This window comes from Kryptolebias marmoratus, linkage group LG12 (genome assembly GCF_001649575.2).
Source record: "Kryptolebias marmoratus isolate JLee-2015 linkage group LG12, ASM164957v2, whole genome shotgun sequence".
Classification (NCBI taxonomy): Eukaryota; Metazoa; Chordata; class Actinopteri; order Cyprinodontiformes; family Rivulidae; genus Kryptolebias; species Kryptolebias marmoratus.
The window spans coordinates 9089063-9112705 of NC_051441.1; the positions used below are offsets into that span (position 1 = coordinate 9089063).

Genomic DNA, 23643 nt, shown 5'->3' on the forward strand with positions numbered 1-23643 from the left:
CAAAGCTCCTCCTCCTGTCAGTCCTGTCAGTGTGAGTGCTGTATTAAATGAGTCCTCCAGCACCTCCTCTCCTCATCCTCTAAACTCTCTGATCTGTCAGCAGTAAGGTCACTTTCCAAGTTACAGATCATTCTCAGCTCACACTGACAACATGCTGGGGAGCCTCTGCACTCTCATCACTGCTCTAACATGTAAGGAGGAGGACTTCCTGCACATCTGACCTCATGTTGGATTCAGTCTGTGTGTTTCTCTTGACTTCATGTGGTCTTGTTGTTTCCAGGTGTGAGTGGTGTGACGGTGGTGACACAGAAGCCTCCTGTTGTGACAGTGAGGACAGGAGAGACAGCCACCATGGACTGTAACCTGGGATCTGTGACTGGTAGTGCTGCTCGCTGGTATAAACAGATTCCAGGAGGAGTTCCTCAGTTTGTGCTGAGATTTTATCATGGCTCGAGTTCACCAAGCTATGGCTCTGGGTTTTCATCTCCAAAGTTCACATCAACTCATCAGTCGACATCAGATTATCGTTTGATCATTAAAACTGTAGAGGAGAGAGACTCTGCAGTTTATTACTGTAAAACATTGGACAGCTCTGCAGCTGCATACGTATCACAGTGATTTACACCGTGACAAAAACCCCCTCACTAATACTTCTGCTTTTTGACAACAAGGGAAATCTTCACTTCAAAGGAACCTATTAAACAAAGCTTTTACTTCTATACATGTTATTAAAACTTCTTCAAGTTTTTATAGAAATTTTTGCAACCTCAGAACTTGACAAGAATCTAACATATTTAAAAGAAATGCTTTTTATTCCATATTAGTCCTCCTGGTTTGTCTTCATTACACACTGAATTCTCAGATAAACTGGGATGAATTTCTCTGCATGTAAAATCTGTTCCTCTCATCATTGATGATCATTACAGGAGTTTTTAATAATAATCTGCTCAGTTCCCTTTATAAATGGGTTCAAAGGTCAGCTGGCAGCCAAAGGTTACTAAACTTAAAGAACAAACATTTTACTCACATGTCCCACACATTTAGTTATTCTGAACATGAAACCCACAACAAACTCTTTTGAAAAAATGTTTAAACAAAACTCTTATTCCCAACGTCTTTACTGAAAAAAAATGTGTTTATTTTTCTTTTTACATTCTGTTTAAAGTCTGTATGTTTCAGTGTCTTTCCCCTCATCCTATTTCCAGCCAAAAGCTATTTGCAGCCTTTCATTTACACATTCACCTCTTCAAACTTTACAAAAACGTGAAAGAAAAACTTTTTAATGACCTTGTTGCATTGTGCAAAATGATTGAAAAAAGCTCATCAAAACACAGTTACAACTTCTGATGTGAGGAACATGAATTTAAAAACAATCAAGAATTTTTTTTTTTAATATATATTTTTCATGAATGGATCAAACTTTGTTTCTTGTATTTTAGTCATTCAGTCACACAAAAAGAAATCTCTTGTTTTCTGGATGAATATGGATCACATCACACTGTGGTAATAATCCCAAATACTGCATGTCTGCTGCTTCCAAACTAATCAACTTTTTCATGTGATGTTCGAAATAATCACTGAAACTATTGAAGTAGACACATAACATGTGAAGAAGCTTTAAAACAAAAAGGCAAAATGCTTGTCAGTATAAAGAAAAAAGGCCAACACTTATTTAATACAACAAATAATCCGTATTATTGAATTATGATTGACAGAATTCAGATGAATTTTGAAAAAATGAAAATAAATGTTGATAGAATTAATGAATGTTTGAGTATAAATCTCCTCCTCCTCTCCTCAGTGTCTTTATAAGCTTCTGGTTCTCTCCTCCTTTCACTTCAAGCTGCTCACCTTTCAGCTGAACAGAACCAAACATTTCCAACCTGTCAACATGCTGTGGACCCTCTGCAGTCTGATAGCTGCTCTGACCTGTAAGATTCTTCTCAGCAGCTTGAAAATGACATCTTTTCACATTTAAAGCTTTTCCTCATGTGTTTTTCTGCATGTGTTGTCAGATGTTGATGCAGCGATAACGTTGAACCAGACGCCTCCTGTGCTGAAAGTTTCAACGGGACAAGAAGTTGTTCTAAACTGCAACATTCAGAGACATGATGGATATTATGTCAGCTGGTATAAACAAGTTCCTGGTGGAGTTCCTCAGTATGTTCTGAGATTCCTCCATCGAGGCAGCTCCCCCTACTTTGGAACAGGATTCTCTTCAGATCGATTCGACTCTAAATCCACATCAGACACAGATTATCAGTTTCTTATTAAGCAGGCAGAGGCAGGAGACTCTGCTCAGTATTTCTGTCACACATGGGACGACTCTGCTGCTGAAGCTGTATCACACTGATTCTCTCTGTGACAAAAAGCCAAACCAGACAGCAGCAGCAAAACTAATAAAACATCTGAAGATGAAACACTGAAAATCACACAGCATCAAACATGACTCTGAACGGTCCTGCTTCAACTGGTCTGCAGAGACAAAAGTGAATTAGTGTTTTGTCAAATGAGCCGACTGATGAAATGAAAGAGATGTTGACAGTGAAAGTTGGTGTGAACAGGATGTTTCAGTTCCACTCCCTCATCAGAGACAATCAGGAGGTTTTTGTACAGCCATGTGTACAAACTGAATCACTGTGGTATTCGGACAGGGAACCAAGCTGATTGTAACAGGTAAGTTTCTACTCAACTCAGCAGGAAACAAGTAATAATCTCCATTTCATTGTTTTATTCTCTTTAGTCACTCATCTTCAGGTCTGTAGTTGTTTGTTTTCAGTTGTTTCCATGAGTTTTCTTGTTTGAAATTCAGCTGTGCTGTAAATAATCAACAGCTGATTGGATGTCAGATCATGATGGAAACATTTAATATGTAGTTTCAAAATTCACCTGTTTTTAGATCCATCAGCTTCATCAGCACTGTGACTGACAGACTAATCTGGAAAGTATTAGAGAATAATAGTTTTAAAGGATTATACAGTATGTTTACAACATTGTGCTTCTTTATGTTAGTAACTAGAGACACATGTGATTATAGAGGAAACATTTAGAAACAATTTGTTCATTACATTAATGTTTATAATACAATACTAACAATCTGCATAACTTTTATATTTTAATCTTTTTGTTATGTGCAATTTCTAATACATTTTATATCAGGAGGAGAAATGATGTATGTTAAGATGATTTCAGCTTGATTAGTACTTTGAACCAATGTAGAAACTTTCATTTTTTAGATACTTTTTCTAATTGACTTTTATATCTTAGTTATTTTATTTAGGTTTTTATTTGAGCTCCTTTTAACTTGTTTCCATGTTGTCTCTAATACTACTCATTTGTTAGTTTTATAATACGTATTTATTGTTTGTAAAGGAAGCAAGAGAAACGGCATATCATACTTTAGATTATATATAGACTGAAAATGTTCTCCACATTTAAAACCAGTGACACAAAGTATCATATATTTATTAAGATGTTGTGTTTGATTTTATGGTAGATTAGCTGAGACTTTTCTTTCAACTTTGAATTCTTTATATAGTGAATATTTCAGTCTTATACTGTAAGTTTTCTGTCTCACTATTGTGATCTTGTCCTCCATGTCCTCTCAGGCTCCAGCCTCCCTCCTCCTGTCCTGACTGTCTTCCATCCGTCCAGTTCAAGACTGAAACATTCACTATATAAAGAATTCAAAGGGGAAACAAAAGTCTAAACAAATCTACCATAAAGTCAAACACAACATCTTAATAAATATACGATACTTTGTGTCACTGGTTTTAAATGTGGAGAACATTTTCAGTCTATATATAATCTAAAGTATGATATGCCGTTTCTCTTGCTTCCTTTACAAACAATAAATACGTATTATAAAACTAACAAATGAGTAGTATTAGAGACAACATGGAAACAAGTTAAAAGGAGCTCAAATAAAAACCTAAATAAAATAACTAAGATATAAAAGTCAATTAGAAAAAGTATCTAAAAAATGAAAGTTTCTACATTGGTTCAAAGTACTAATCAAGCTGAAATCATCTTAACATACATCATTTCTCCTCCTGAAATAAAATGTGTTAGAAATTGCACATAACAAAAAGATTAACACATAAAAGTTATGCAGATTGTTAGTATTGTATTATAAACATTAATGTAATGAACAAATTGTTTCTAAATGTTTCCTCTATAATCACATGTGTCTCTAGTTACTAACATAAAGAAGCACAATGTTGTAAACATACTGTATAATCCTTTAAAACTATTATTCTCTAATACTTTCCAGATTAGTCTGTCAGTCACAGTGCTGATGAAGCTGATGGATCTAAAAACAGGTGAATTTTGAAACTACATATTAAATGTTTCCATCATGATCTGACATCCAATCAGCTGTTGATTATTTACAGCACAGCTGAATTTCAAACAAGAAAACTCATGGAAACAACTGAAAACAAACAACTACAGACCTGAAGATGAGTGACTAAAGAGAATAAAACAATGAAATGGAGATTATTACTTGTTTCCTGCTGAGTTGAGTAGAAACTTACCTGTTACAATCAGCTTGGTTCCCTGTCCGAATACCACAGTGATTCAGTTTGTACACATGGCTGTACAAAAACCTCCTGATTGTCTCTGATGAGGGAGTGGAACTGAAACATCCTGTTCACACCAACTTTCACTGTCAACATCTCTTTCATTTCATCAGTCGGCTCATTTGACAAAACACTAATTCACTTTTGTCTCTGCAGACCAGTTGAAGCAGGACCGTTCAGAGTCATGTTTGATGCTGTGTGATTTTCAGTGTTTCATCTTCAGATGTTTTATTAGTTTTGCTGCTGCTGTCTGGTTTGGCTTTTTGTCACAGAGAGAATCAGTGTGATACAGCTTCAGCAGCAGAGTCGTCCCATGTGTGACAGAAATACTGAGCAGAGTCTCCTGCCTCTGCCTGCTTAATAAGAAACTGATAATCTGTGTCTGATGTGGATTTAGAGTCGAATCGATCTGAAGAGAATCCTGTTCCAAAGTAGGGGGAGCTGCCTCGATGGAGGAATCTCAGAACATACTGAGGAACTCCACCAGGAACTTGTTTATACCAGCTGACATAATATCCATCATGTCTCTGAATGTTGCAGTTTAGAACAACTTCTTGTCCCGTTGAAACTTTCAGCACAGGAGGCGTCTGGTTCAACGTTATCGCTGCATCAACATCTGACAACACATGCAGAAAAACACATGAGGAAAAGCTTTAAATGTGAAAAGATGTCATTTTCAAGCTGCTGAGAAGAATCTTACAGGTCAGAGCAGCTATCAGACTGCAGAGGGTCCACAGCATGTTGACAGGTTGGAAATGTTTGGTTCTGTTCAGCTGAAAGGTGAGCAGCTTGAAGTGAAAGGAGGAGAGAACCAGAAGCTTATAAAGACACTGAGGAGAGGAGAGGAGGAGGAGATTTAAAAGTATTTACTCATTCTTGGAAAAAAACTTTCAGTGTTTATTTTCAAACCTGCTCTGACAATGTTCAGAAAACATTTTGAATATTCTTGATGGTTCAGGTTTGACCCTGTTTTGCAGCGATGGTCCCTCAGCAGCAGTTTTCATTCATTGTATCAACTAAGAAGATGTTCTGATTAAAGGTTGAAAAAAGAGAATCAAAAAATCAGAGAAATGTTAAAACCTTGAAGAGATGAAGGAAGGAGGAGTTGAAAACTTTTACTCACTTTTCATTTAAACTTTAAAAAGTTTGAGAATTTGGACAATTATATCAACATTTACATCAGTTAAACTATAAAATCTGTTGTTTGTAACTATTATACACATGTTTCTGTCAAGACAGCAAATAGTTTCTAACTGTTTAAGACAACATGTTTTAACAATTTTTATGAGTTCAGACTAAATACCAGCAAGTTTTAAAAATACAAAAAGTTTCTTTAAAGTTTCTGAATGATCACACTTTTATTTACTAAATGTTTGGGGCATGTGAGTGAAAAGTTTGTTGCTTTTAAATTTTAGTGACCTTTGAACCCATTCCTGAAGTGAGCAGATTACAGTTAAAAAATCTCAGTAATGATCAATTTATTGTGTGAACTGTAAACTTTAGCTTCGGGAAAATTCATCACAGTAAAGTTCTCATCTTTGAATAATCAGAAATGTTTTTTATGTTTGTTTGTTTGTTTTTTAATTTTCTGGTGGAAACTTCTTGTAGAACAAAATATCAATAAAAGGTTTAGGGTTTTTAATAGAACAAAAGTGAAAGCTTCATTTGAGAACTTTTCTTCAACTCAAGATGTCTTCTTTTGTCTAAAAAGCAGAAGTAGTTGTGCTGAGGTTTTTGTCACAGTATAAATCACTGTGATACAGACTCTTTAGCAGAATCATCCCAGGTGCTACAGTAATAAACTGCAGAGTCTCCTGTCTCTGCTCGCTTTAAAACAAACTGGTATTCTATATTTGATGTGGCTTTAGAGTCAAATCTGTCAGATGAGAATCCTGTTCCATAGGTATCAGCAGAACTATGAGAATGATAAAATCTCATAACATACTGAGGAGTCCCACCAGGCACCTGTTTGTACCAATAGACATAATTGCCTTCATCTTTCTGAATGTTACAGTTGAGAACAACTTCTTGTCCTGTAGAAACTGAGTGAACAGCAGGCGTCTGGGTCAAAACTTTGGCTGCATCAGCATCTGTAAAAACACAAAGACACATGAGAGAAAGAATTGTGTTTTAAAAGCTAAAATCTAAAATGAAGCAGAGGAGCGTCTTACATGTCAGAGCCGTGATGACAGCACAGAGGCTCCACAGCATGTTGGCAGTTTGGGCTGGAAATGTTTCTTCTAATCCAGCTGAGAGGTGAAACTGTTCAAGTGACACAAGAAGACAAACTGAGAGTTATAAAGAGTCTGAGGAGATGAAACAGGGAGGAGATTTAATGTTCAACCCAACAATCAGTTATAGCTTCACATATGAATGCACTGACAGGGTTTAACAAAGAAATTTACATGATTTTAAATGTAGTGACAGAAATGTTTATAAAAATCACTTTTAAAACTTTGTATTTTTGTTGAAGTTGTTGACATTCTCTGAAGACTAAATCTACCTGTTTCTGGAACACGTCACTTTGAAAACATTTATTGATTCTTAAAGCAGTGAGTGAGTCAAAAGATAACATTTTGATCAGGAAGTGGGGTAGAAGTGATTTCTTTTTTTAACAGTCTGAAAAACTTCCCCTGCTTGTAGAGAAATGAGTTCATTTTAACCAGATTAATGGGATTATAAATTTATTAGAAATATTTTAAAATAACAGTAATTTATTTTTAAATTCTGGATGGTGTTTTTATTTGTTCATCATTATATTCAGAGTTAAAGAGTAAACCTTGATTTAATGTTTGTGTTGAAAATGTTGCTGATCTAAAATTTTTGTTTTGTTCCTTGATTGATGTGAGTGGTTTACATTTGCTGCCTTTTATACGTTTATTGAAAAAAGTCTGATGATCTTTGTAAAAAATTGCAGCGACTTTACAGGAAGCATGGATGGAGAGCTTCAACTTCAGAGAAGAAATGTTCACGGCAAGAATGAAAGAAAGAAAAGCAGAAGTATTAGTGAGGGGGTTTTTGTCACGGTGTAAATCACTGTGATACGTATGCAGCTGCAGAGCTGTCCCATGTTTTACAGTAATAAAATGCAGAGTCTGCTTCTTCCACATTACTGATGATCAAACGATAATCTGTTGTTGACTGATGAGTAGACGTGTGTCTCGAAGAAGGGAAGCCAGTGTCATATTGGGGTGAACTCCAGCTGCGATGAAACCTCAGCATATACTGAGGAACTCCTCCTGGAATCTGTTTATACCAGCGAGCAGCACTACCAGTCACAGATCCCAGGTTACAGTCCATGGTGGCTGTCTCTCCTGTCCTCACTGTCACAACAGGAGGCTTCTGTGTCACCACCGTCACACCACTCACACCTGGAAACAACAAGACCACATGAAGTCAAGAGAAACACACAGACTGATGAATCCAACATGAGGTCAGATGTGCAGGAAGTCCTCCTCCTTACATGTTAGAGCAGTGATGAGAGTGCAGAGGCTCCCCAGCATGTTGTCAGTGTGAGCTGAGAATGATCTGTAACTTGGAAAGTGACCTTACTGCTGACAGATCAGAGAGTTTAGAGGATGAGGAGAGGAGGTGCTGGAGGACTCATTTAATACAGCACTCACACTGACAGGACTGACAGGAGGAGGAGCTTTGAATTTACATAATTTGAAAGACTTGTTTTATATTTTTGTTTTCAGTTATGACACCATATTTGTTTGCTTGTACCAATCTCAGGTCATGAAAGGTTGGCAATCATATGTGTGTGTGTGTGTGTGTGTTCATTTATTTATCTGTTAGAGTTGTCATCAACATTTATCATTTCCAATTTTTTTCTTTCTCCTTCTTTTGCCAAACAGGAACCATAAAAAAACAGTTTATTTTATAATTCAGCTTTGATTATTTGTACAATTTTTTAACTTTTTATAATGAAGACAAACATCATTTATATTCTGTAGCTGTCAGTATGTATCAGTAAGTATGAAAATTAGGAGCCTTTTAAATTTATGGAAAACATAAATTTTATATGTTGATCAGCTTTCAGAGTCATTTTTTTCACAGTTTTAAAAATTAAAGTGTTTTCTGATTAAATTTTGTTTTCATTATAAATTGTTGCAGGACACAGTCAATGGGACAAAATAAGCATTGCCTCTGAATCCTCTCCTTTTATTTTAGTAAATTTTTTTGTATGCAGACTCACATCAAAAGCCCCTTGTTTCAGGTCTGACAACCATCTAATCCCCTCTTTGTGACTCTCACATGATGCAGACTCTCAGGCCTCGCAGCACTCTGAGGCTGAACACAGCAGGGTTACTCTGTGAGCACGCTTTTTTCTCTCTGTGCTGCAGCAACCGTTCGCCTTATGATTCGGTTCAGCTCGTGCCATCTTGAGCTGGAAGCACAGGGAGGATCGTCTCTCACAAACTGACAACATGCGCAGATATTCTTTAACGAAGAGGTTTTTGTGGCCGTGGTCGAAGCGAGACACGACACCGAACGAGACCAGCCCACTCATACCGAAGGTAAGGCTTTCACTCTTTTCAGTTTTGTCCCTGTGGTGAAAATAGTTATTGGCGTTCCTGAGAACCCCAATATTTCTGTGTTAAACAGTCAGGAGCTGCAGAAAAGGAAGATGAGGAGCTTGGCATCGTCACTAATGAATTTCAAACAGAGACCAACAACGTTCAGGACACCAACCTTACATTTCCAAAGATCCAACCCCCCTACAATTACTCCTTGACAGACTTTTTCCTAAAATACTTTCTGTTCTTGGGCAACCTGGTGTTCACAGTTCTGGGCCTTGTGGTTCTTGGTGTGGGAATGTGGGGCCTCATCAGCAAAGAATCGTTTGCCCAGGAGAAGATCGACACCATCGGCACCGACCCGATGCTGATTCTCTTGACCCTGGGCGTTCTGCTCAGCTTGCTCTGCCTGACAGGGTGTGTCGGCGCTTTAAGAGAGAACAGCTGCTTACTGAAGGTGTTCTCAGCGACGGTGCTGATGCTCATCACAGCTCAGGTGCTGTTCGCCATCATGGCCTACAGCGTGCAAGACCAGATCGAAGGCTACCTGAGGTCAGGGATGTTAGTGGCCATGGCACGCTATCAGGACGATCTGGATCTGAGGTTCATCATGGATGAGATTCAGTCGGGCCTGCAGTGCTGCGGGGCAGATACCTACCATGACTGGGGGGTCAACATGTGAGTGGAGCCTGGCTGACTTTCTTTTGCTTTAGGTAACCACAGCATTAAATAAAACATGCAAATCAACATTTACTTGGAAACTCTTTTCCCCTCTCTTCAGATATTACAACTGCTCGGCTCCAGGGGTGCTGGCCTGCGGCGTCCCGGCGACATGCTGCATAGACCCCATGGAGAACGGCACGGTGTGGAACTCTCAGTGCGGCGTGGGAGCCCAGCGGCTGGACGAGTTCACGGCTCAGAGCGTGATCTTCCTGGGTGGCTGTCTGGGGGGAATGTCTCGTTGGATCGAGCAGCACGAGGGCCTGATTGGGACAGTCGGAGTGGTTGTGGTTGGGGTCGAGATTCTGGCTGTGTTCATCACCACACGCCTGCTGGAAAGCATCCACTGGCATAAGTTTCACATGTGAGACAGAGCGATGAACACTGAACAATGTAATATAAAGATTCATGGCTGTTTCTGTTATTTCAGGGTTTGTGTTTTTTGTCATTAAGTTTGACCTTAAAAACTCTTAAAACAAAATTAAAATAAAAAACAGATTGTTAAGTAAGGCAGATAATTTTAACACAAACAAATCTCAAGGAAACAAATCTCTTATTTTTTTTATTTTACTAAAGGCCATTTTCACAGGTTGATTAGAAAGATTAAGATTAAGATCTTACATCAAAACCAAAACTTCCAGTTCAAATGAAAAACCGTGATGCAGCTGGTGGACCCGATATGAAAGCAGTTTTTGTTCCACTTCCTATGTGTAACCATGAGTCGTTATTTAGAAACAATACTTGATCCACAAAAGGGGAAATACAAATTTCTAATATGATTCAGTTATTTGTACAAATGATCAGTTAAACAGTTTCTGCTGCTGAAATAATAAAGCTGTTTGATGAAAGACGAAATCCAGACATGAAACTAACAGGAATTTATGAAGACAAAAAGTTGTCTGGTTGTTTTATTTATTATTTTTGATTGTTTCTAGCTTTGAATAACATGTCCTTTATTGTACCCACATGTGACCTCGCACTCCTGATGAAAGGACATTTCAGAATAGTTTATTTGGTCTAAATCAAAAAGTAGAAATAATCCAAAGGCATATTTTCTGTAAAACTAACATTGTGAAAGTTTGATTTATATTAGCTTAACTGAAAAGAATCAGAACTTTGTTTTAAATATGGTGGATTAGAAACTTGTTGATCACATCGAGGCTCCAAGAAGCTTGAAACCTCAAATTCGAGCTAAACGCAGTTTTAAAAAAAGAAGTTGATGAAACAAATGTAATTACTGTGCTGGAAGTGACCCCTCTTTTCTTTAGGTCATACTGTAATCATCAACCAGCAAAGGCACAGGCTGGATCCTTCTGTACAGTGTTTTGAAGACTTCAGATAGAAAACATATTAAACAAACAAAACCAAGTTCCAAATCAGCTTCAGAGGACCGAGGTTTGGCTTCTGGTCCTTCCAACTCTGCTGCCAGCGTTTGTTAGATGGAAGCAGAGGGAATCGTTCAGTTTACAAGGTTAAAAGCAAACAAACTGCTTGAAATCATTTGCAAAAATTCAAAACTTTATTCTGATTTTTGTAAGTATAAAAAAACACACACAATATCTCCTGCTGGCCATTAACTGAACGTTCACTTCCGGATCCCTCTGCAGCCTCAGGCAGTAACACAGGAACACATTCAGCATCGGTGTTTATGAACAGGAAAATGGCAGCTTGAGAGTCTTATGAAAATAGATTTACCGTACAAAATACCCCACCTAAAAACAAACAACACCATCCACATGCAGGTATGCATTACATAACAACGTTTTATAATTGTAGTGTGACCTTTGCCATCTGAAAGTGAGCTGTGTTGATTACTGCTTTACATTTGGTCCCTTTGAATATAAAAATAGTTCCACAATAAAGAGATTCAAATGATGCCATACTGAGCGAGCTCATGTAGCTCTAGGTGGCTGTAAGCTTCCCAGGGGCAGATCACTGTGATGTCTGAAAGAGAAATGATTTTAAAAAAGGCATTTAAAAGATTCTCAGTTATAAGACTGCAGAGATTGTCTGAATGTTAAAATTGTACCTACCAGTACCGAGTCCTTCCATTCCTGGGATGTCCTCTCCAAAACTAGAAATAAAAGGAAATTACAAGCTTCAGTGGCAATAAAGTAGTTTGATATGAATATTGTTTTTACAGGCAAACCTTGCAACAGTCGTGAAAGTGCCTTTGAGAGAAGCTCACCCAATGACTCCCCTCTTGGGAGGCTTGCTCTTGAACTGGCGGGAGTTCCTCTGTTTGAATTTCGGGGGACCCTTGTGTGGAGAACCAGGAGCTGTGGCTCGGAGGGGAGCTTTGCCGCCAGTCTTGGCTTCAGGTTTGGCTACTTGCAGATTCATGCTTCTGCTGGTGAATCTGTTTTTGGGGACAATGCCATAAAAAACAAAACACTTTCTCAATGTTAAAATGAAGACAACAGCTATTAATATACAACATTATCAATAACCATGTCTGTTTCTTTTTTTGAGTTTTGTGAAAAACTGATGTGAATGAAGTACGTAAATGAATTATCCTGTACGTACAAACACTTCTTAACTAATTAAGAAACGTGCTGCAGAAGGATATAATCCCATGCTCACGTTACTAATCTTCAAAGCCGCATCATAATCAGATTACTTTGAGGACACGCTGAATTCATCTGTGAATTTAACTTAAAGATAAATTTGACTTCGGCTTCTTGAAGAGAACTATCTGTTGGAATCCACCTAAAACATCAGGATTGTCAAAATGAAGCTTTGTTCTCAAACAGAAAATCCCATGAAGAGAAATCATGAAATCTGTGATGGTGTTAGAGGAATTAGGTGCACTCAGAGCTGAATGTGAGGTAAAGCTGCATGAAGCATGAAGGTGGAACGAACATTAACTACAGCTACGGAAACAAACCTCAAAATGACAACATATCATCTTATTGATTTTGCAAGACAAAAACACTGAGTAAATTTAGGCCACATATAAAAGGTCAGTTATTTCGGATGCATAGGTTAAATAAAATAAATAAACTGAATAATAGAGTGACCACTTTGTCTGTTCATAGCTGCTTATTGGTCAGATTATTGATCAGGCAAATAACTCTTAGGGAATCAAAAAAAAGACATAAAATAATTAATTAAATAACTTTAATAAAATAAGTTAAATGTTAAAATGTACAACATATAGCTTTTATAGCAATCAAATGTCCCTAAATTAATTCTAAACTAATTCTCTCTGAGGTTGAAATAAAAAACCTCAACTCTTTCGAATGTAACAATGTCAAACCACCACGGGTGTCTTTCCTCAGTCAAAAGCAGAATTGATGGTCTTTGTTGTTGCAGATACTCACCTTCTGAGCTCTTTTCTTTCCTCGCAGCGTTCTCTCTGAATGTCAGCTGACGAGTCGTATTAGTGAGGCCCTTTTATTCAGACTGTGAGAAGATTATGATGCAATCAAGAGCCAATAAACTGCTGTCCTCACTTGTGCTTATCAATCGTGTTTGTATATGGACAGCACGTTCGCGGGGGACGTGGAAAGACATTTTGAGAGGACATCAGTTCTCTGCTCCTGGGACTGCCCTGAATGGAAACTTAGCAGCAGAGACAAATTCATCCGTTACACAGAAACAACAAAAAGTGTATTTGTGTTTCCACAACCCTTTAGAGGTCTGTGGTGTTCAGCGTTATTTTCTTCAAAGATGTGCTACAAGCCTCACCATTTTCCCTCCTGAATATGTTACACAACTCCTGCAGCCAGCAACTCGAGAGTGTTCTCCTTTCATCAGCAGTTTATCAGATTGAGTTGCATAATGCTGGTAATCCATCCCATCCTCCTGTGCACATATGAACACACACCTGATCTATGCACGTGATGGGAGAGAGGAGCCTGTCTCTTTAATCTATAATCAATCACCTGTACGCATGCAGAGACAATCATTTCCTGTCTCTCTTTCTTGAGTACATTGATTTAGTAAATAGTTTCTGCACAGAAAATGTCCAGAAACATTAGAATAATAGGATGCATTAGATGCATGAGTTATCTGAAGTATAAAGCAGAAGCGGATACATCAGTTAAATAATCCAGCAGACTGACAAGCCCTGTCTGTTGTGCTAAATTTAAAACATTGTCTAAACAAAAGAAAACTTGTTCATCCTGAGCGTACCTTGCCCAAATTAGGTTAACTAATTTGACTATTTGGTCAAAGACTCCAGCGATTCATGAGGATCATTTATGTTTGTCATTCTGCTTAATGCATATCTGCACTGTATGACTTATACATTAAATAGATTTTAATTGTGTATTTTACCATGCTGGTGTTTCTACTTTTACTTAAATACATTGATACATTGATAAAATTTTCTTTCCTCTTGTCTTGTCCTGTCTGTCTTAAACCAATCAACTTTACATCGATGCTTTTAACTTCACACATAGTGTACCGTTTTTGTTTGTGCTCCATTTAAATACGCTTGACGTTTATTTGTTTGTTTGTTTTGGGAGTAGAAATAAATCCTGAATTCAAAGGTTGTATTTTGTCGCCCTCTGGCGGCAAAAAAGAAGTGCAACACTCTCTTTAACCAATCAACGAGTTTCTCATAGGAAAGATCGTCTATAAATAAGAAATCACTCCAAGAAAAAAAGTTCATTCAGACTTTCAAGAATGAGATGTAACATTGATTCAGCCTGTAGTGATTGGTTAACTACAATAGATAGGTTATTAATAAAACTTCCAGGTTTTTTTTCCAAACCGTGACGTTGTGGAAAAAAAGATGGACGTTAATGAACGCTATGGATGTACTCGACACACAGTTCGCTGAAAAAAAAGCAGAGTGAGACATCTGTCTTTCTTTCCTCACCTCAGGCTAAAGCCCGGAAGTTGAAGACTACACGCTGTTTCACATGTGGTAATGTTATGAACTGAGCCAGGCGTCATGGGGAAAAGTAGGAAGAATAAAAATAACAAATCAGATAACCAAGTGGACAAGGCAGGACAAAATCCAAGGTAACCTGAGGAAGCTAACGTGTAAACCAAGTAATGCTAAGTTAGCTAGCTAGCAACTTCAGCTAGTTGTTAGCTCTCTTGGTTGTGATGCGCGAGCAACGAATAGGACAGTTTATTAAAACGTATAAAGAGGAGTCTGCAGTGACTTACCTTCCTTTATTAACTTTCTCTGAATTATGTGTGATGTTTCAGTAAAAAGAAGCTGAAAAGAGATGGCAAACCCAAGAAAGAAGAGGACCATCTCAAACACATCCCTTTCAGGCTTCGAGAGATAATGAAGAGCAAAGACAAAATGAAAGCTGGATCTTTGGGAGCCAAAAAGCTTAGAAAGGGTGAGCAGAAAAGCTTTCATATGGGTATGAGGCATCGTCTTTGCTCATAGCTGCTGACAAACCTGGTGTTTTTCTGTCTTTACAGCCACCCCACATCACTATAAGTCAAATGATGTCTCAGATGGAGGCATACCTGTCCCACACTTCAGAAGGAAAACCCATGAAAGTGAAGGTGCATACGTGAGGCGCATGGAGGACGAGACAAACCATGTCTTCTTCCTCACGAAGAACCAGGTGGACAGAAAGCCTGAGCTTGATGCCGACAAACAGGAGAGGCCTGCAGGCAAGGAGAAGTCAGAGAAGAAGAAGGAGTGAGTGTGCACTCATTTACAGGACCAACACATTCAAAGGAAATAATCTGGTTTTGGTTTGGCCTGCGTTAACCGTGTTTGTCTCCAGGTATGCTAAAACCAGACTGAACAAGCTGCTGCAGAAAAAGCAGGACAAAAAGGAGGACAGAATGGAGAAGGAGATGTTTGTAGGTAAGGAGTGTGTGGGTTTTATCTGGAAGAAGCTGGGAGTGCTACAGAGAAGCATTCAGTGGGATGCATCTCCTTTCTATAAAGTCATATTAAACTTGATAAAATAATGCTTTAATAACCTGAATACCTTTGCTTGTTTTTCAAGATGATAATAGAAAACTCACTGCATTTCTGTTTTGATGAGCTGCTTTTCTGTGACTACCTTTGCAACGAAAACAAATATTTTTACATATATAAATGTTGTTTTTGTAGATGATGTTCCGTTTGGTGAAGTTGCCCTGGCCCCACCATCACTAAGTGCCAAACCCAAAAAAGCTCCAGTCAAAAATCAGGTGACTCTCCCACACTGTGGCCACCTGCTTTTTCTGCGTTTAGCGCTTGGATAAATAATTAACTGTGGGCTTTATTGTCTATCTCATGTGTCCAGAAGGCATCCAAGGAGCTGCTTCTCAACTCTCTGCTGGGCCACACTGCAGCCTCCACAGCTAAACCTTCCATGGCCCGACAGCGACTCATGGAGGAGGAGAGGCAGCGAGTGGTGGAGGCGTACCGTCAGCTGAAGAAACAGAAACAGCAGCAGCGACAGCAGAGCAGGACCGCAAGTCTGTGACAACCCTCAAACTTTGAGTGGGTTCTTGAGGGAAAAAAAGAGTTTTAAATAAAAGACTGCAGCAGGCAGGGATGTGCAGAAACTGACTTCCAGCAGACTGACATTTTGAGACATTTTTCAGGGAAATAAAGTTTATTTATGAGCCCATTTCATAAACACATTTGGTGTGAATTAGGTCACAAAAGTGTTGAAATGAAACTCACAGGTAGCTTCAGTCAGTTCCTTACTTATGTGCTTATTTGCATGTACCTCTTTTTTATACTTGTTTATTTGAACATGCAAATGTTTTTTCTGGACACTTTTTAAAGTTGTTTTAATGTCATGCTGGGGTCATTGATTTCTGGGTCAGAACAAAGAAAAGATTCCCTGGTTGTTCTAGACATCAGTTCTGACAGAAACTGGTTTTATTTTGTGTAAAGCTGAACAAAGGCTAGAGAGAGATGACTGATTTAATGCTGGTTTCACATTCAGTATGAATGAAGCTTGATTATATGTAGTGTTTTTTCTTATGTCTGTTCACTGCAGAAATATTAACAAAACGTGAATGAAAAATTACTTTAAAGTCATCCAGATGGCAGATAATGTGCTCAGAAATTCCCCTTTTTATTTTGATAAATTTGAATTTCTCATCAGTGCTGCCACAAAAACTAAAGTTCAATCCTGTCTCAAGTCTTGGCTGAATGTTGGAGGATGCTGGTTTATAATATAAGGCATCACCATTTTAAAGTAATTTCATTGTGGAATTGATTTAAAAATAAAAACAAAGGTCTATTTGGCAGAGAAAGGTGTTTATTCCCTCTTTCAGAACAAGTTTTGCAATAAATAAATCACAAGAGGCTTTTTAATTGTGAGGTACTTATGACAGATTGGTACAGCTTTTTACTTTTGTAATCCTTTAAAGAGTCCCTGTTATGAATAAGACTTTTGTTTAAATCTTGGCCTCTGAACAAATGCAGATGCACTGTTTTCAAATGAACCTGAAAACAAATATTGCATTGATAATTCTTTTGCAGTAAAGATGAACTGATAAAAGCAGCAGGTTCTATTCTTGTGTTAAATCAGACTGCTCCTCGTCTGTGTTTGTGCTCTGATTGTCGTCCCAGTGACGAGGACATGTCCTAAACAGAGAACAGAGACAGCTGAGCCGAGCACATCCACCGCCGGTCATGTGTGCAAGACAGCTACTTACGTTATCAGGGGGGTTCCAGTTGCTGCCTGGGCTGTTTTTGGTTTCCGAGTGCGTCACTGACCAGCTATTAACATCCAGTCAACAAAAACGCTATTCAGACGGCAGGAGAGAAAGTTTTAACATGTAAAAAGGGTGCAATAAATGGCTGAGTAAACATGAATACATCTTTATTTGTTGTGTTCTGTCTGGTTGAAGAGTGATCTATTCACCGCAGTTATTTGCACATATCAGGCAGGAGCTAATGTGACGGTACGCTGCTATTTTAAAGGTGTGTGTTTGTGCGCACAACCTTAACGCCATTTATTAAACCTGTGCTTTGATTATGACAAGTCAAAATCTGTGCTGTTCATGCTATAAGCTCAAGACATAAAAAATTGCATTTTTCAACATTTGCCCTCATGTTTACTCAAACGAAGCTGCAGTTTATGATCCGTTTAATTTTTCGAGCAAGAGCACATGGCTGCTGACAGTACAAGGAAGTGGGAGTAATTGGGGGCAAAGCCAAGTCAGCTTGCTGCTAGGCAGCCACAGCTCCCTCTGAAGCTATTAGGTGTGCAGCGTGCGTGTGTGTGTGCGAACAGGCTAGTGTGAGAAAAACAAATTTTATGTAAATAACTCTGCTTGCCCGTCCAACAAAGGTGGACAACTCACAACTCGCTTCATCTCAAAGCAGGTGTAAATTTGAATTTGTTTAAAGCTTTTTTCATCAAAATATACAAACCAATCATGAAGACGTTATTATCACCTTAGCTGAACTTAGAATATTACAGACCTGAAATAATAACACCTTTTTGTGACTGTGTGTGTGTGTGTGCTGGTTTGTTTCATTTTACCTTGGCAGGTTGGCAGTAATATGAACGTCAGTGCCCGTTTACATAGTTTCCTACCTGGAAAACCTCATACAACCCAGAATGACAGCCAGCAGCATCATATGACACAGGATGAGGCTTATCAGGTTGACATTATGTAAATATCTGCTGAAACCACAGCAATAATTCCATTGACGTTTCCTCTTTCTGTATCTCACACCAGTCACATTGTTACATTTATTTTTACACAAGGAGTCAGCACGCGGCACAGAAATAGTTAACTCTATAAATTTATTCATTTAAAAATTTCTTTTTGACATACCGTAAATGATTTATTTACATAAAAAAATACAAAACTGGAACTTACGTCAAGGAAACTGCATTATGTGCTAGTGATCAGATTAATAAATTACTAGTTGTACATTTTTTTTATATTTTTATTAGGCATTCTAAAACTTAGTCAAATACAGACAAAACAGTAGACCTTTACTGAATAAAATGTATTGCATTTAACTCGTTAAACCCTGTTTATTGTTTTACAATCATGAACAAAGATATGCATGTTGATGCTGGAGAAAGTCCAGTTGTGACACAAACAATTTGCTCGTTGCTCCACTTTGACTTTATAGAAAATAAATCACAACCGCAGCAGAAGTGCTGCTAGTATTCATTACCCAGGAGTGTGAAGCTACAGTTTTCACTACTGGCTTCAAACTTTGTACATCAGACAGCACAGAAAGCTTGTTGTAATCGAGTCAGCTTGCAAATGAAGAAGTGAAACAGAGGATTTTTATACAAAAAAAAAAACGTTTTTTGATGAACCACTTCAGTTGCTATAAGTCATCCAGCTGCAGATCATAGTGTTTTATTTGTGATACTTGGCTATTGTGCATAAAAAGCATTAAAAGCATTTATCAGAGGAACTAAAACTTTTAACTGTTTGACTGTAAAAGCATTTTCCAGAGAAACAAATTGTTTCTCTTTTGTTTTTTGTTGCTGCTGTTGTTGTTGTTGTTGTTGTTTTTTTTTTTAATAATTAAGATGGTCCTTGAGATGTTAAAGACTCGACTGAGCGAGACAGGGAGCTACGGCTCCCTGGTTTCAGCTCGGTTATGGCTCGAGGTATCATTACACTGGAGTCCATCTGTGGAAAGGAGAACTGAATATAACAGATATGTTGAAGCTGAAGACATGTTGGGAGGCTAAAAATCTTTATCAAACTCACCATTGTTAGACCCCTGGCGATAAGGGCTATTTCTGTTGGCTGGTACACACCGCTCCGCAGCTGACCATTGTAAACCCCATATGGAGACTCTGGCTTTGCGGACTCTGCTGAACAGAAGTCAAGGATGAATCAGCAAAGGATGTTTAGGTCTTTTCAGGCAGCTAACATAACTAAGGAACCACACTTATTATTTCTGTCTGTTAAAATGGATGCTTAGATAATAGAAATTTAAAGAAGTAAATTTATCAATTATAAGATTAAAACCTTTTATACCTCCTAAAAAAATTTAACTCCATATACAAGTATGTCTTTTGTATTCAAAGCTATTTTTTGAAGTCAGACATTGATAGACAAATGTATTGTTACATGCAATAGTTTTGTAGTTGATACTTTTTATAGTAATTTGCAAGACGGACATATTTGTTGAAAAAAATAAAAGGATTTAAAGATTACAAGGGGATCCTAATAAATCCTAAGATCAAGACTGCAGCCAGAATCAGAAAAAATAGTTGATCGTCTTTGTGCTGTTTGTCAAAAATAGACTTTCAACCATTTTCTCGTCTTTGCATTTGGATCAGTCTACATCAGTGCACCATTCCTACTATTGTCAAACATGTTTTCTTTATTTATGTAGTAAATGTGATTTATTGAAACTTTATGCAGTGAAACATAATGACTCGTTGTGTTCAGCACTGTACCTGTCGGGGGCTCTTCCAAGGTGAAGGCTTTATTTTCTACGTAAAGATTCTCCTGGATTGGCTCTGGCTCCTTCACGGTGAGTTCATACACCAGGCTCCTTGCAGGATAGACTTCCTCCCCATCAAAAGGTTGCTCCTGGTCTGGGTCCTCTTGTGTTAACAGGCAAATTTCTGGAATTGTGTAGAAGACGAGGAAGACCCAGGCATTTGACACCACAGCTATAGCCAGAGTAGGATCGTCCCAGCTGGGCTTTCCGATTGCTTGGTTTCCACGGACATACATGCCAATCCAAACCACCCAGATGGCCACGGTAAAGAGCCCTGTGGCAAGGATGAAAGCTCCATCTCTGCGCCATTGCTTGTGCTTGTGTGTTAGTGATGGAGACACCGTAATGACCACAGCAAGCATCAAAATCACTACATAAATGAGAGCCATCACAAAGTCCTGACTGGTAGTGTTGCAGGGGAGGTAAGGGGCAGCAATTCCTCCAGGTGGGCTTCGGACCCCAGTGATGACAAGCCATTCAATATTGATGATCACCTCAACAAGCCAGAGACCCAGAGCTCCCAGCCATAGCATCCAACTTTTGGGTCCACTGGTGCTCTGCTTCAACAGGGAAAGCCACAATCCATGCATTACCAAACAGGCTAGGCAGCCTGAAAACATGACTCCAAACAAGAACCTCCGAGCAGCACAGCTTGTGGAGTACTGACCCACAATAAAGGCAAAGGTAAGCCCAAAGAGTCCCAAAGTAAAGACTAAAATACTGGCCTGTAGAGCCACCATACCCTTCCTCTTCTTGTTTGTCACAAATGGTAGGGAGGCCATGAGAACGATAAACAGGACAAAGGAAGTCATCACACCTGCAGCAGCAACAGCCTCCAGCACGACCCCCCAGACTGTGGTCAGGTCACACAGGTTGTAATATATGGAGCTGATGTTGGACCCACATCCTTTCAGAGGGCTTGTTGCTCCCATTGCTTCACTTCAAACTTCTGTTTAAATGCTGCAAAACAAATGTCTTCATTACTCAGATGTGCATGATGCAAAATTGATTTTGCATTCTGTTATTAAAAAGACAAACAAATGTTATATATTTGAAAGCAAAATGTACTTCCATGTGTTACTTTCTGTGCCTTGTTTAGGAATTGCACAACAAAACTGACCTTGTTAAAAGATTCTTACAGAGTTTATTCAAATAAATTAATTAAAGTCTGGCAAATTTAAAAGAAATTTAGTGTTTCCAAAGACCTTAATATGCAAAATTGAATCAATTTTCATTCATTTAACATAAAATTGAACACAAAAAAACATATCCTCACCCAAAGTTCCTGCTTCATATCATCATTCAGAATATTTTTTGCTTCAACAACTTTATAAAGATTAAAGTTGTAAAATTACTTTTTTAAAGGATGAGAAATCTTCTCTTCATTTAAGCCCAGTTCATTTTAAAATAAATGAACTGGGCAGAAATTCAAAAAAGAGAAAGAATAAAAAAAACAGATTAACACGGTAACAATAAGGTTTATATGTAAAAAAGAAAAAAGAAAAACAAGCCAACAGGCAGTTCTTACCAGTATTGACAGTGAGAGCAGGTCACCTCCAGTCCAACAGTACATCCACTCTGATGAGATTAACCGAGTTCAGAAACTTTTTTTCTTCAGAAACATGTAAAGTACCTGTCAAGCTCTACCTGACTCCTTAATAAATAGTCCGACCTATTCAAGTGTTCATTTATTTGGTTTTCCGGCTGGGATCAGGAGCAGGCTCCATTTGTCTGCCTCTCCTTCTCGATTATTCCACCATAATGCAATTAATCAGCCACTGGTCCCACTAAAGCAGCAGCTCCAACTGCTCTGTATTAGTCTTTGGTAAATGTTGTATTTTCTCTAATGACTGAGTTCAAACCACTCTTTATCCAACCCCTTTATCCAACCTCTCTGTTGACTGTGTACAGCTTTGCATATTCTGTGAGATTAGCACCCAGCACTGCTTATTTGTTTGAGGCTGCTTACATCCAAACAATGAGACCACTCACCTCATGAGTGAGATATTTATCCCTGTATGTGGTTCCTAGGATTTAAACTGGGATCAGGCAGTCACCTTAAATTTGGTGACTTTCCCACAGGCTTTTATGTTTAATTTCTTCTGTGATTAGTATTTGAAAGAATTTACCAAACATTTCCCACTGTTTTGTGTAGTAGAAAACATATGGCATAAGTTTGAAGCAATGTTTTACTGTGATCAAATTCACCTTTTATTTAGACATAAGGATTCTGTCATTATCTCCACTTTTGCTGAGAATTTGTAAACCACAGACAACAACAGAGGACAAACTGTGTCAGAACAGAGCCACCTGCTGGAAAATGCTGTTAATGGGTTGACTGCTGTATTTGTCATCTGAAAAAGAGTCAAATAAAATTACACAACAAAATAGATCTTGGTATTGATTTGTTTGAAGGCATGCCATTAACAAGCCATTTGGTGCAGAAGAAGGTTAATAGCAACCATTGATTTTGATTTTTTCTATAAAATCTGTTTGTATTGCATGTTGACAAATTGAACAAAACTAAAATAGAGCATGGCATTTTTTTATGAAGACTGAAACAAAAACAGACCAGGTCTTTGTTTTTCTTAGACTTTTTCTTCCTAAAATAAAAAAAAAAACTCAGTGAATCTTCTCTCACTGATGTGGTTGTAAAAATCTGTAGTTTAGATTAGAATAAACTGTGCTTCAAAGATTAGTATGAAGACATTTCCTAAAGAGAATTGACTGTTTGCACAGAGATGCCTCACCACTGGGTTGCCAAAAACTAATTTCATACACGACATAATAATGTTTCTCTTTTTTTCTTTATTTGCAGTGTGCATATACAAGCATGTCAATGATGCATTTAACCTGTTTAGTCAAAAGCTATAAATGCATCGGAGATCTGGTCACTGGGTGCATTCCCTCAGGCCTCAGCACAACAGTAAGGTCATCCACAACCTCCTACTGAAGCTACAGCTCTGGCTTTCAGCCTGCACTTACTTTGCATGTGGTTTAAACTGCAGCACGGGCCCCCTGTGGTGCATTGATCTTTCAATGGATCTTGTCCCGAGGGGTGCTCTCAAAAGTCCAACAGCTTATCAATCAATCACCTTGTATTGTAGTCCCGTTTGACTCATAATAGGTAAACTCTAAAGAGAAAGGCATGTGACCTTACTGAAGGGCATGTCCTGTTCAAATGTATAAAGAATGCTTGGACATCTCCGTGTTTGCATCTACATCAGCTCATGAATGCCATTTATGTGCATCTACATCCACCATCTGAAATAAAACAGTTAGATGATACTACCAAGTATGATCTTGTGCCTTGTCTGGTCCGGTTTGTTGCAGCAGGATTCATTAGGGCACCTCAGCAGCAATGCTGCCCTTCGAGAACACATGCACTTATTCATGGCAGCGGCTCAGGTTGGAGTCTCAGAGGACATTTCTTCTTCTGCATGTTCAGCGCAGCCTG

The 23643-nt window shown here is 38.3% G+C and overlaps 4 protein-coding genes and 3 gene segments (V, D, J or C); 4 read left to right on the forward strand and 3 right to left on the reverse strand.

Annotated features, from left to right (window-relative positions):
* The first annotated feature begins 151 nt into the window (after positions 1 to 151).
* Positions 152 to 618, forward strand: LOC119617528. The segment is given in 2 exon segments: positions 152 to 191; positions 281 to 618. Coding segments are annotated over 2 exon segments (378 nt in total).
* A 1273-nt stretch (positions 619 to 1891) lies between these two features.
* LOC108241288 lies at positions 1892 to 2353 on the forward strand. The segment is given in 2 exon segments: positions 1892 to 1931; positions 2016 to 2353. Coding segments are annotated over 2 exon segments (378 nt in total).
* A 2093-nt stretch (positions 2354 to 4446) lies between these two features.
* On the reverse strand, positions 4447 to 5320 carry LOC108241287. The segment is given in 4 exon segments: positions 4447 to 4454; positions 4536 to 4570; positions 4872 to 5196; positions 5281 to 5320. Coding segments are annotated over 4 exon segments (408 nt in total).
* Positions 5321 to 8847: 3527 nt separating this feature from the next.
* Positions 8848 to 10670, forward strand: LOC108241314 (tetraspanin-10). The gene is made up of 3 exons (XM_017425350.3): positions 8848 to 9100; positions 9189 to 9778; positions 9882 to 10670. Exons 1-3 carry the CDS (start codon positions 9011 to 9013, stop codon positions 10186 to 10188), a joined length of 987 nt encoding a protein of 328 aa, XP_017280839.1. The 5' UTR covers positions 8848 to 9010; the 3' UTR covers positions 10189 to 10670.
* A 251-nt stretch (positions 10671 to 10921) lies between these two features.
* LOC108241305 (retinal cone rhodopsin-sensitive cGMP 3',5'-cyclic phosphodiesterase subunit gamma) lies at positions 10922 to 13606 on the reverse strand. The gene is made up of 5 exons (XM_017425337.3): positions 13511 to 13606; positions 13144 to 13384; positions 12009 to 12179; positions 11854 to 11894; positions 10922 to 11764 (listed from the first exon to the last, which is right to left on the reverse strand). The coding sequence occupies exons 3-5, from the start codon at positions 12161 to 12163 to the stop codon at positions 11688 to 11690; spliced, it is 273 nt and encodes a 90-aa protein (XP_017280826.1). The 5' UTR covers positions 12164 to 12179; positions 13144 to 13384; positions 13511 to 13606; the 3' UTR covers positions 10922 to 11687.
* Positions 13607 to 14636: 1030 nt separating this feature from the next.
* Positions 14637 to 17567, forward strand: ccdc137 (coiled-coil domain containing 137). Of its 2 annotated transcripts, none has more exons than XM_017425301.3 (6): positions 14637 to 14794; positions 14987 to 15126; positions 15212 to 15437; positions 15526 to 15608; positions 15861 to 15940; positions 16036 to 17567. In XM_017425301.3, exons 1-6 carry the CDS (start codon positions 14724 to 14726, stop codon positions 16216 to 16218), a joined length of 783 nt encoding a protein of 260 aa, XP_017280790.1. In that variant the 5' UTR covers positions 14637 to 14723; the 3' UTR covers positions 16219 to 17567. The 2 variants fall into 2 exon arrangements, with proteins under 2 accessions (XP_017280790.1, XP_017280791.1); XM_017425302.3 differs by having other exon boundaries at positions 16039 to 17567.
* Positions 17568 to 19170: 1603 nt separating this feature from the next.
* On the reverse strand, positions 19171 to 22190 carry gprc5c (G protein-coupled receptor, class C, group 5, member C). The gene is made up of 4 exons (XM_017425290.3): positions 21715 to 22190; positions 20140 to 21146; positions 19442 to 19545; positions 19171 to 19360 (listed from the first exon to the last, which is right to left on the reverse strand). The coding sequence occupies exons 2-4, from the start codon at positions 21116 to 21118 to the stop codon at positions 19253 to 19255; spliced, it is 1191 nt and encodes a 396-aa protein (XP_017280779.1). The 5' UTR covers positions 21119 to 21146; positions 21715 to 22190; the 3' UTR covers positions 19171 to 19252.
* Positions 22191 to 23643: the final 1453 nt, after the last annotated feature.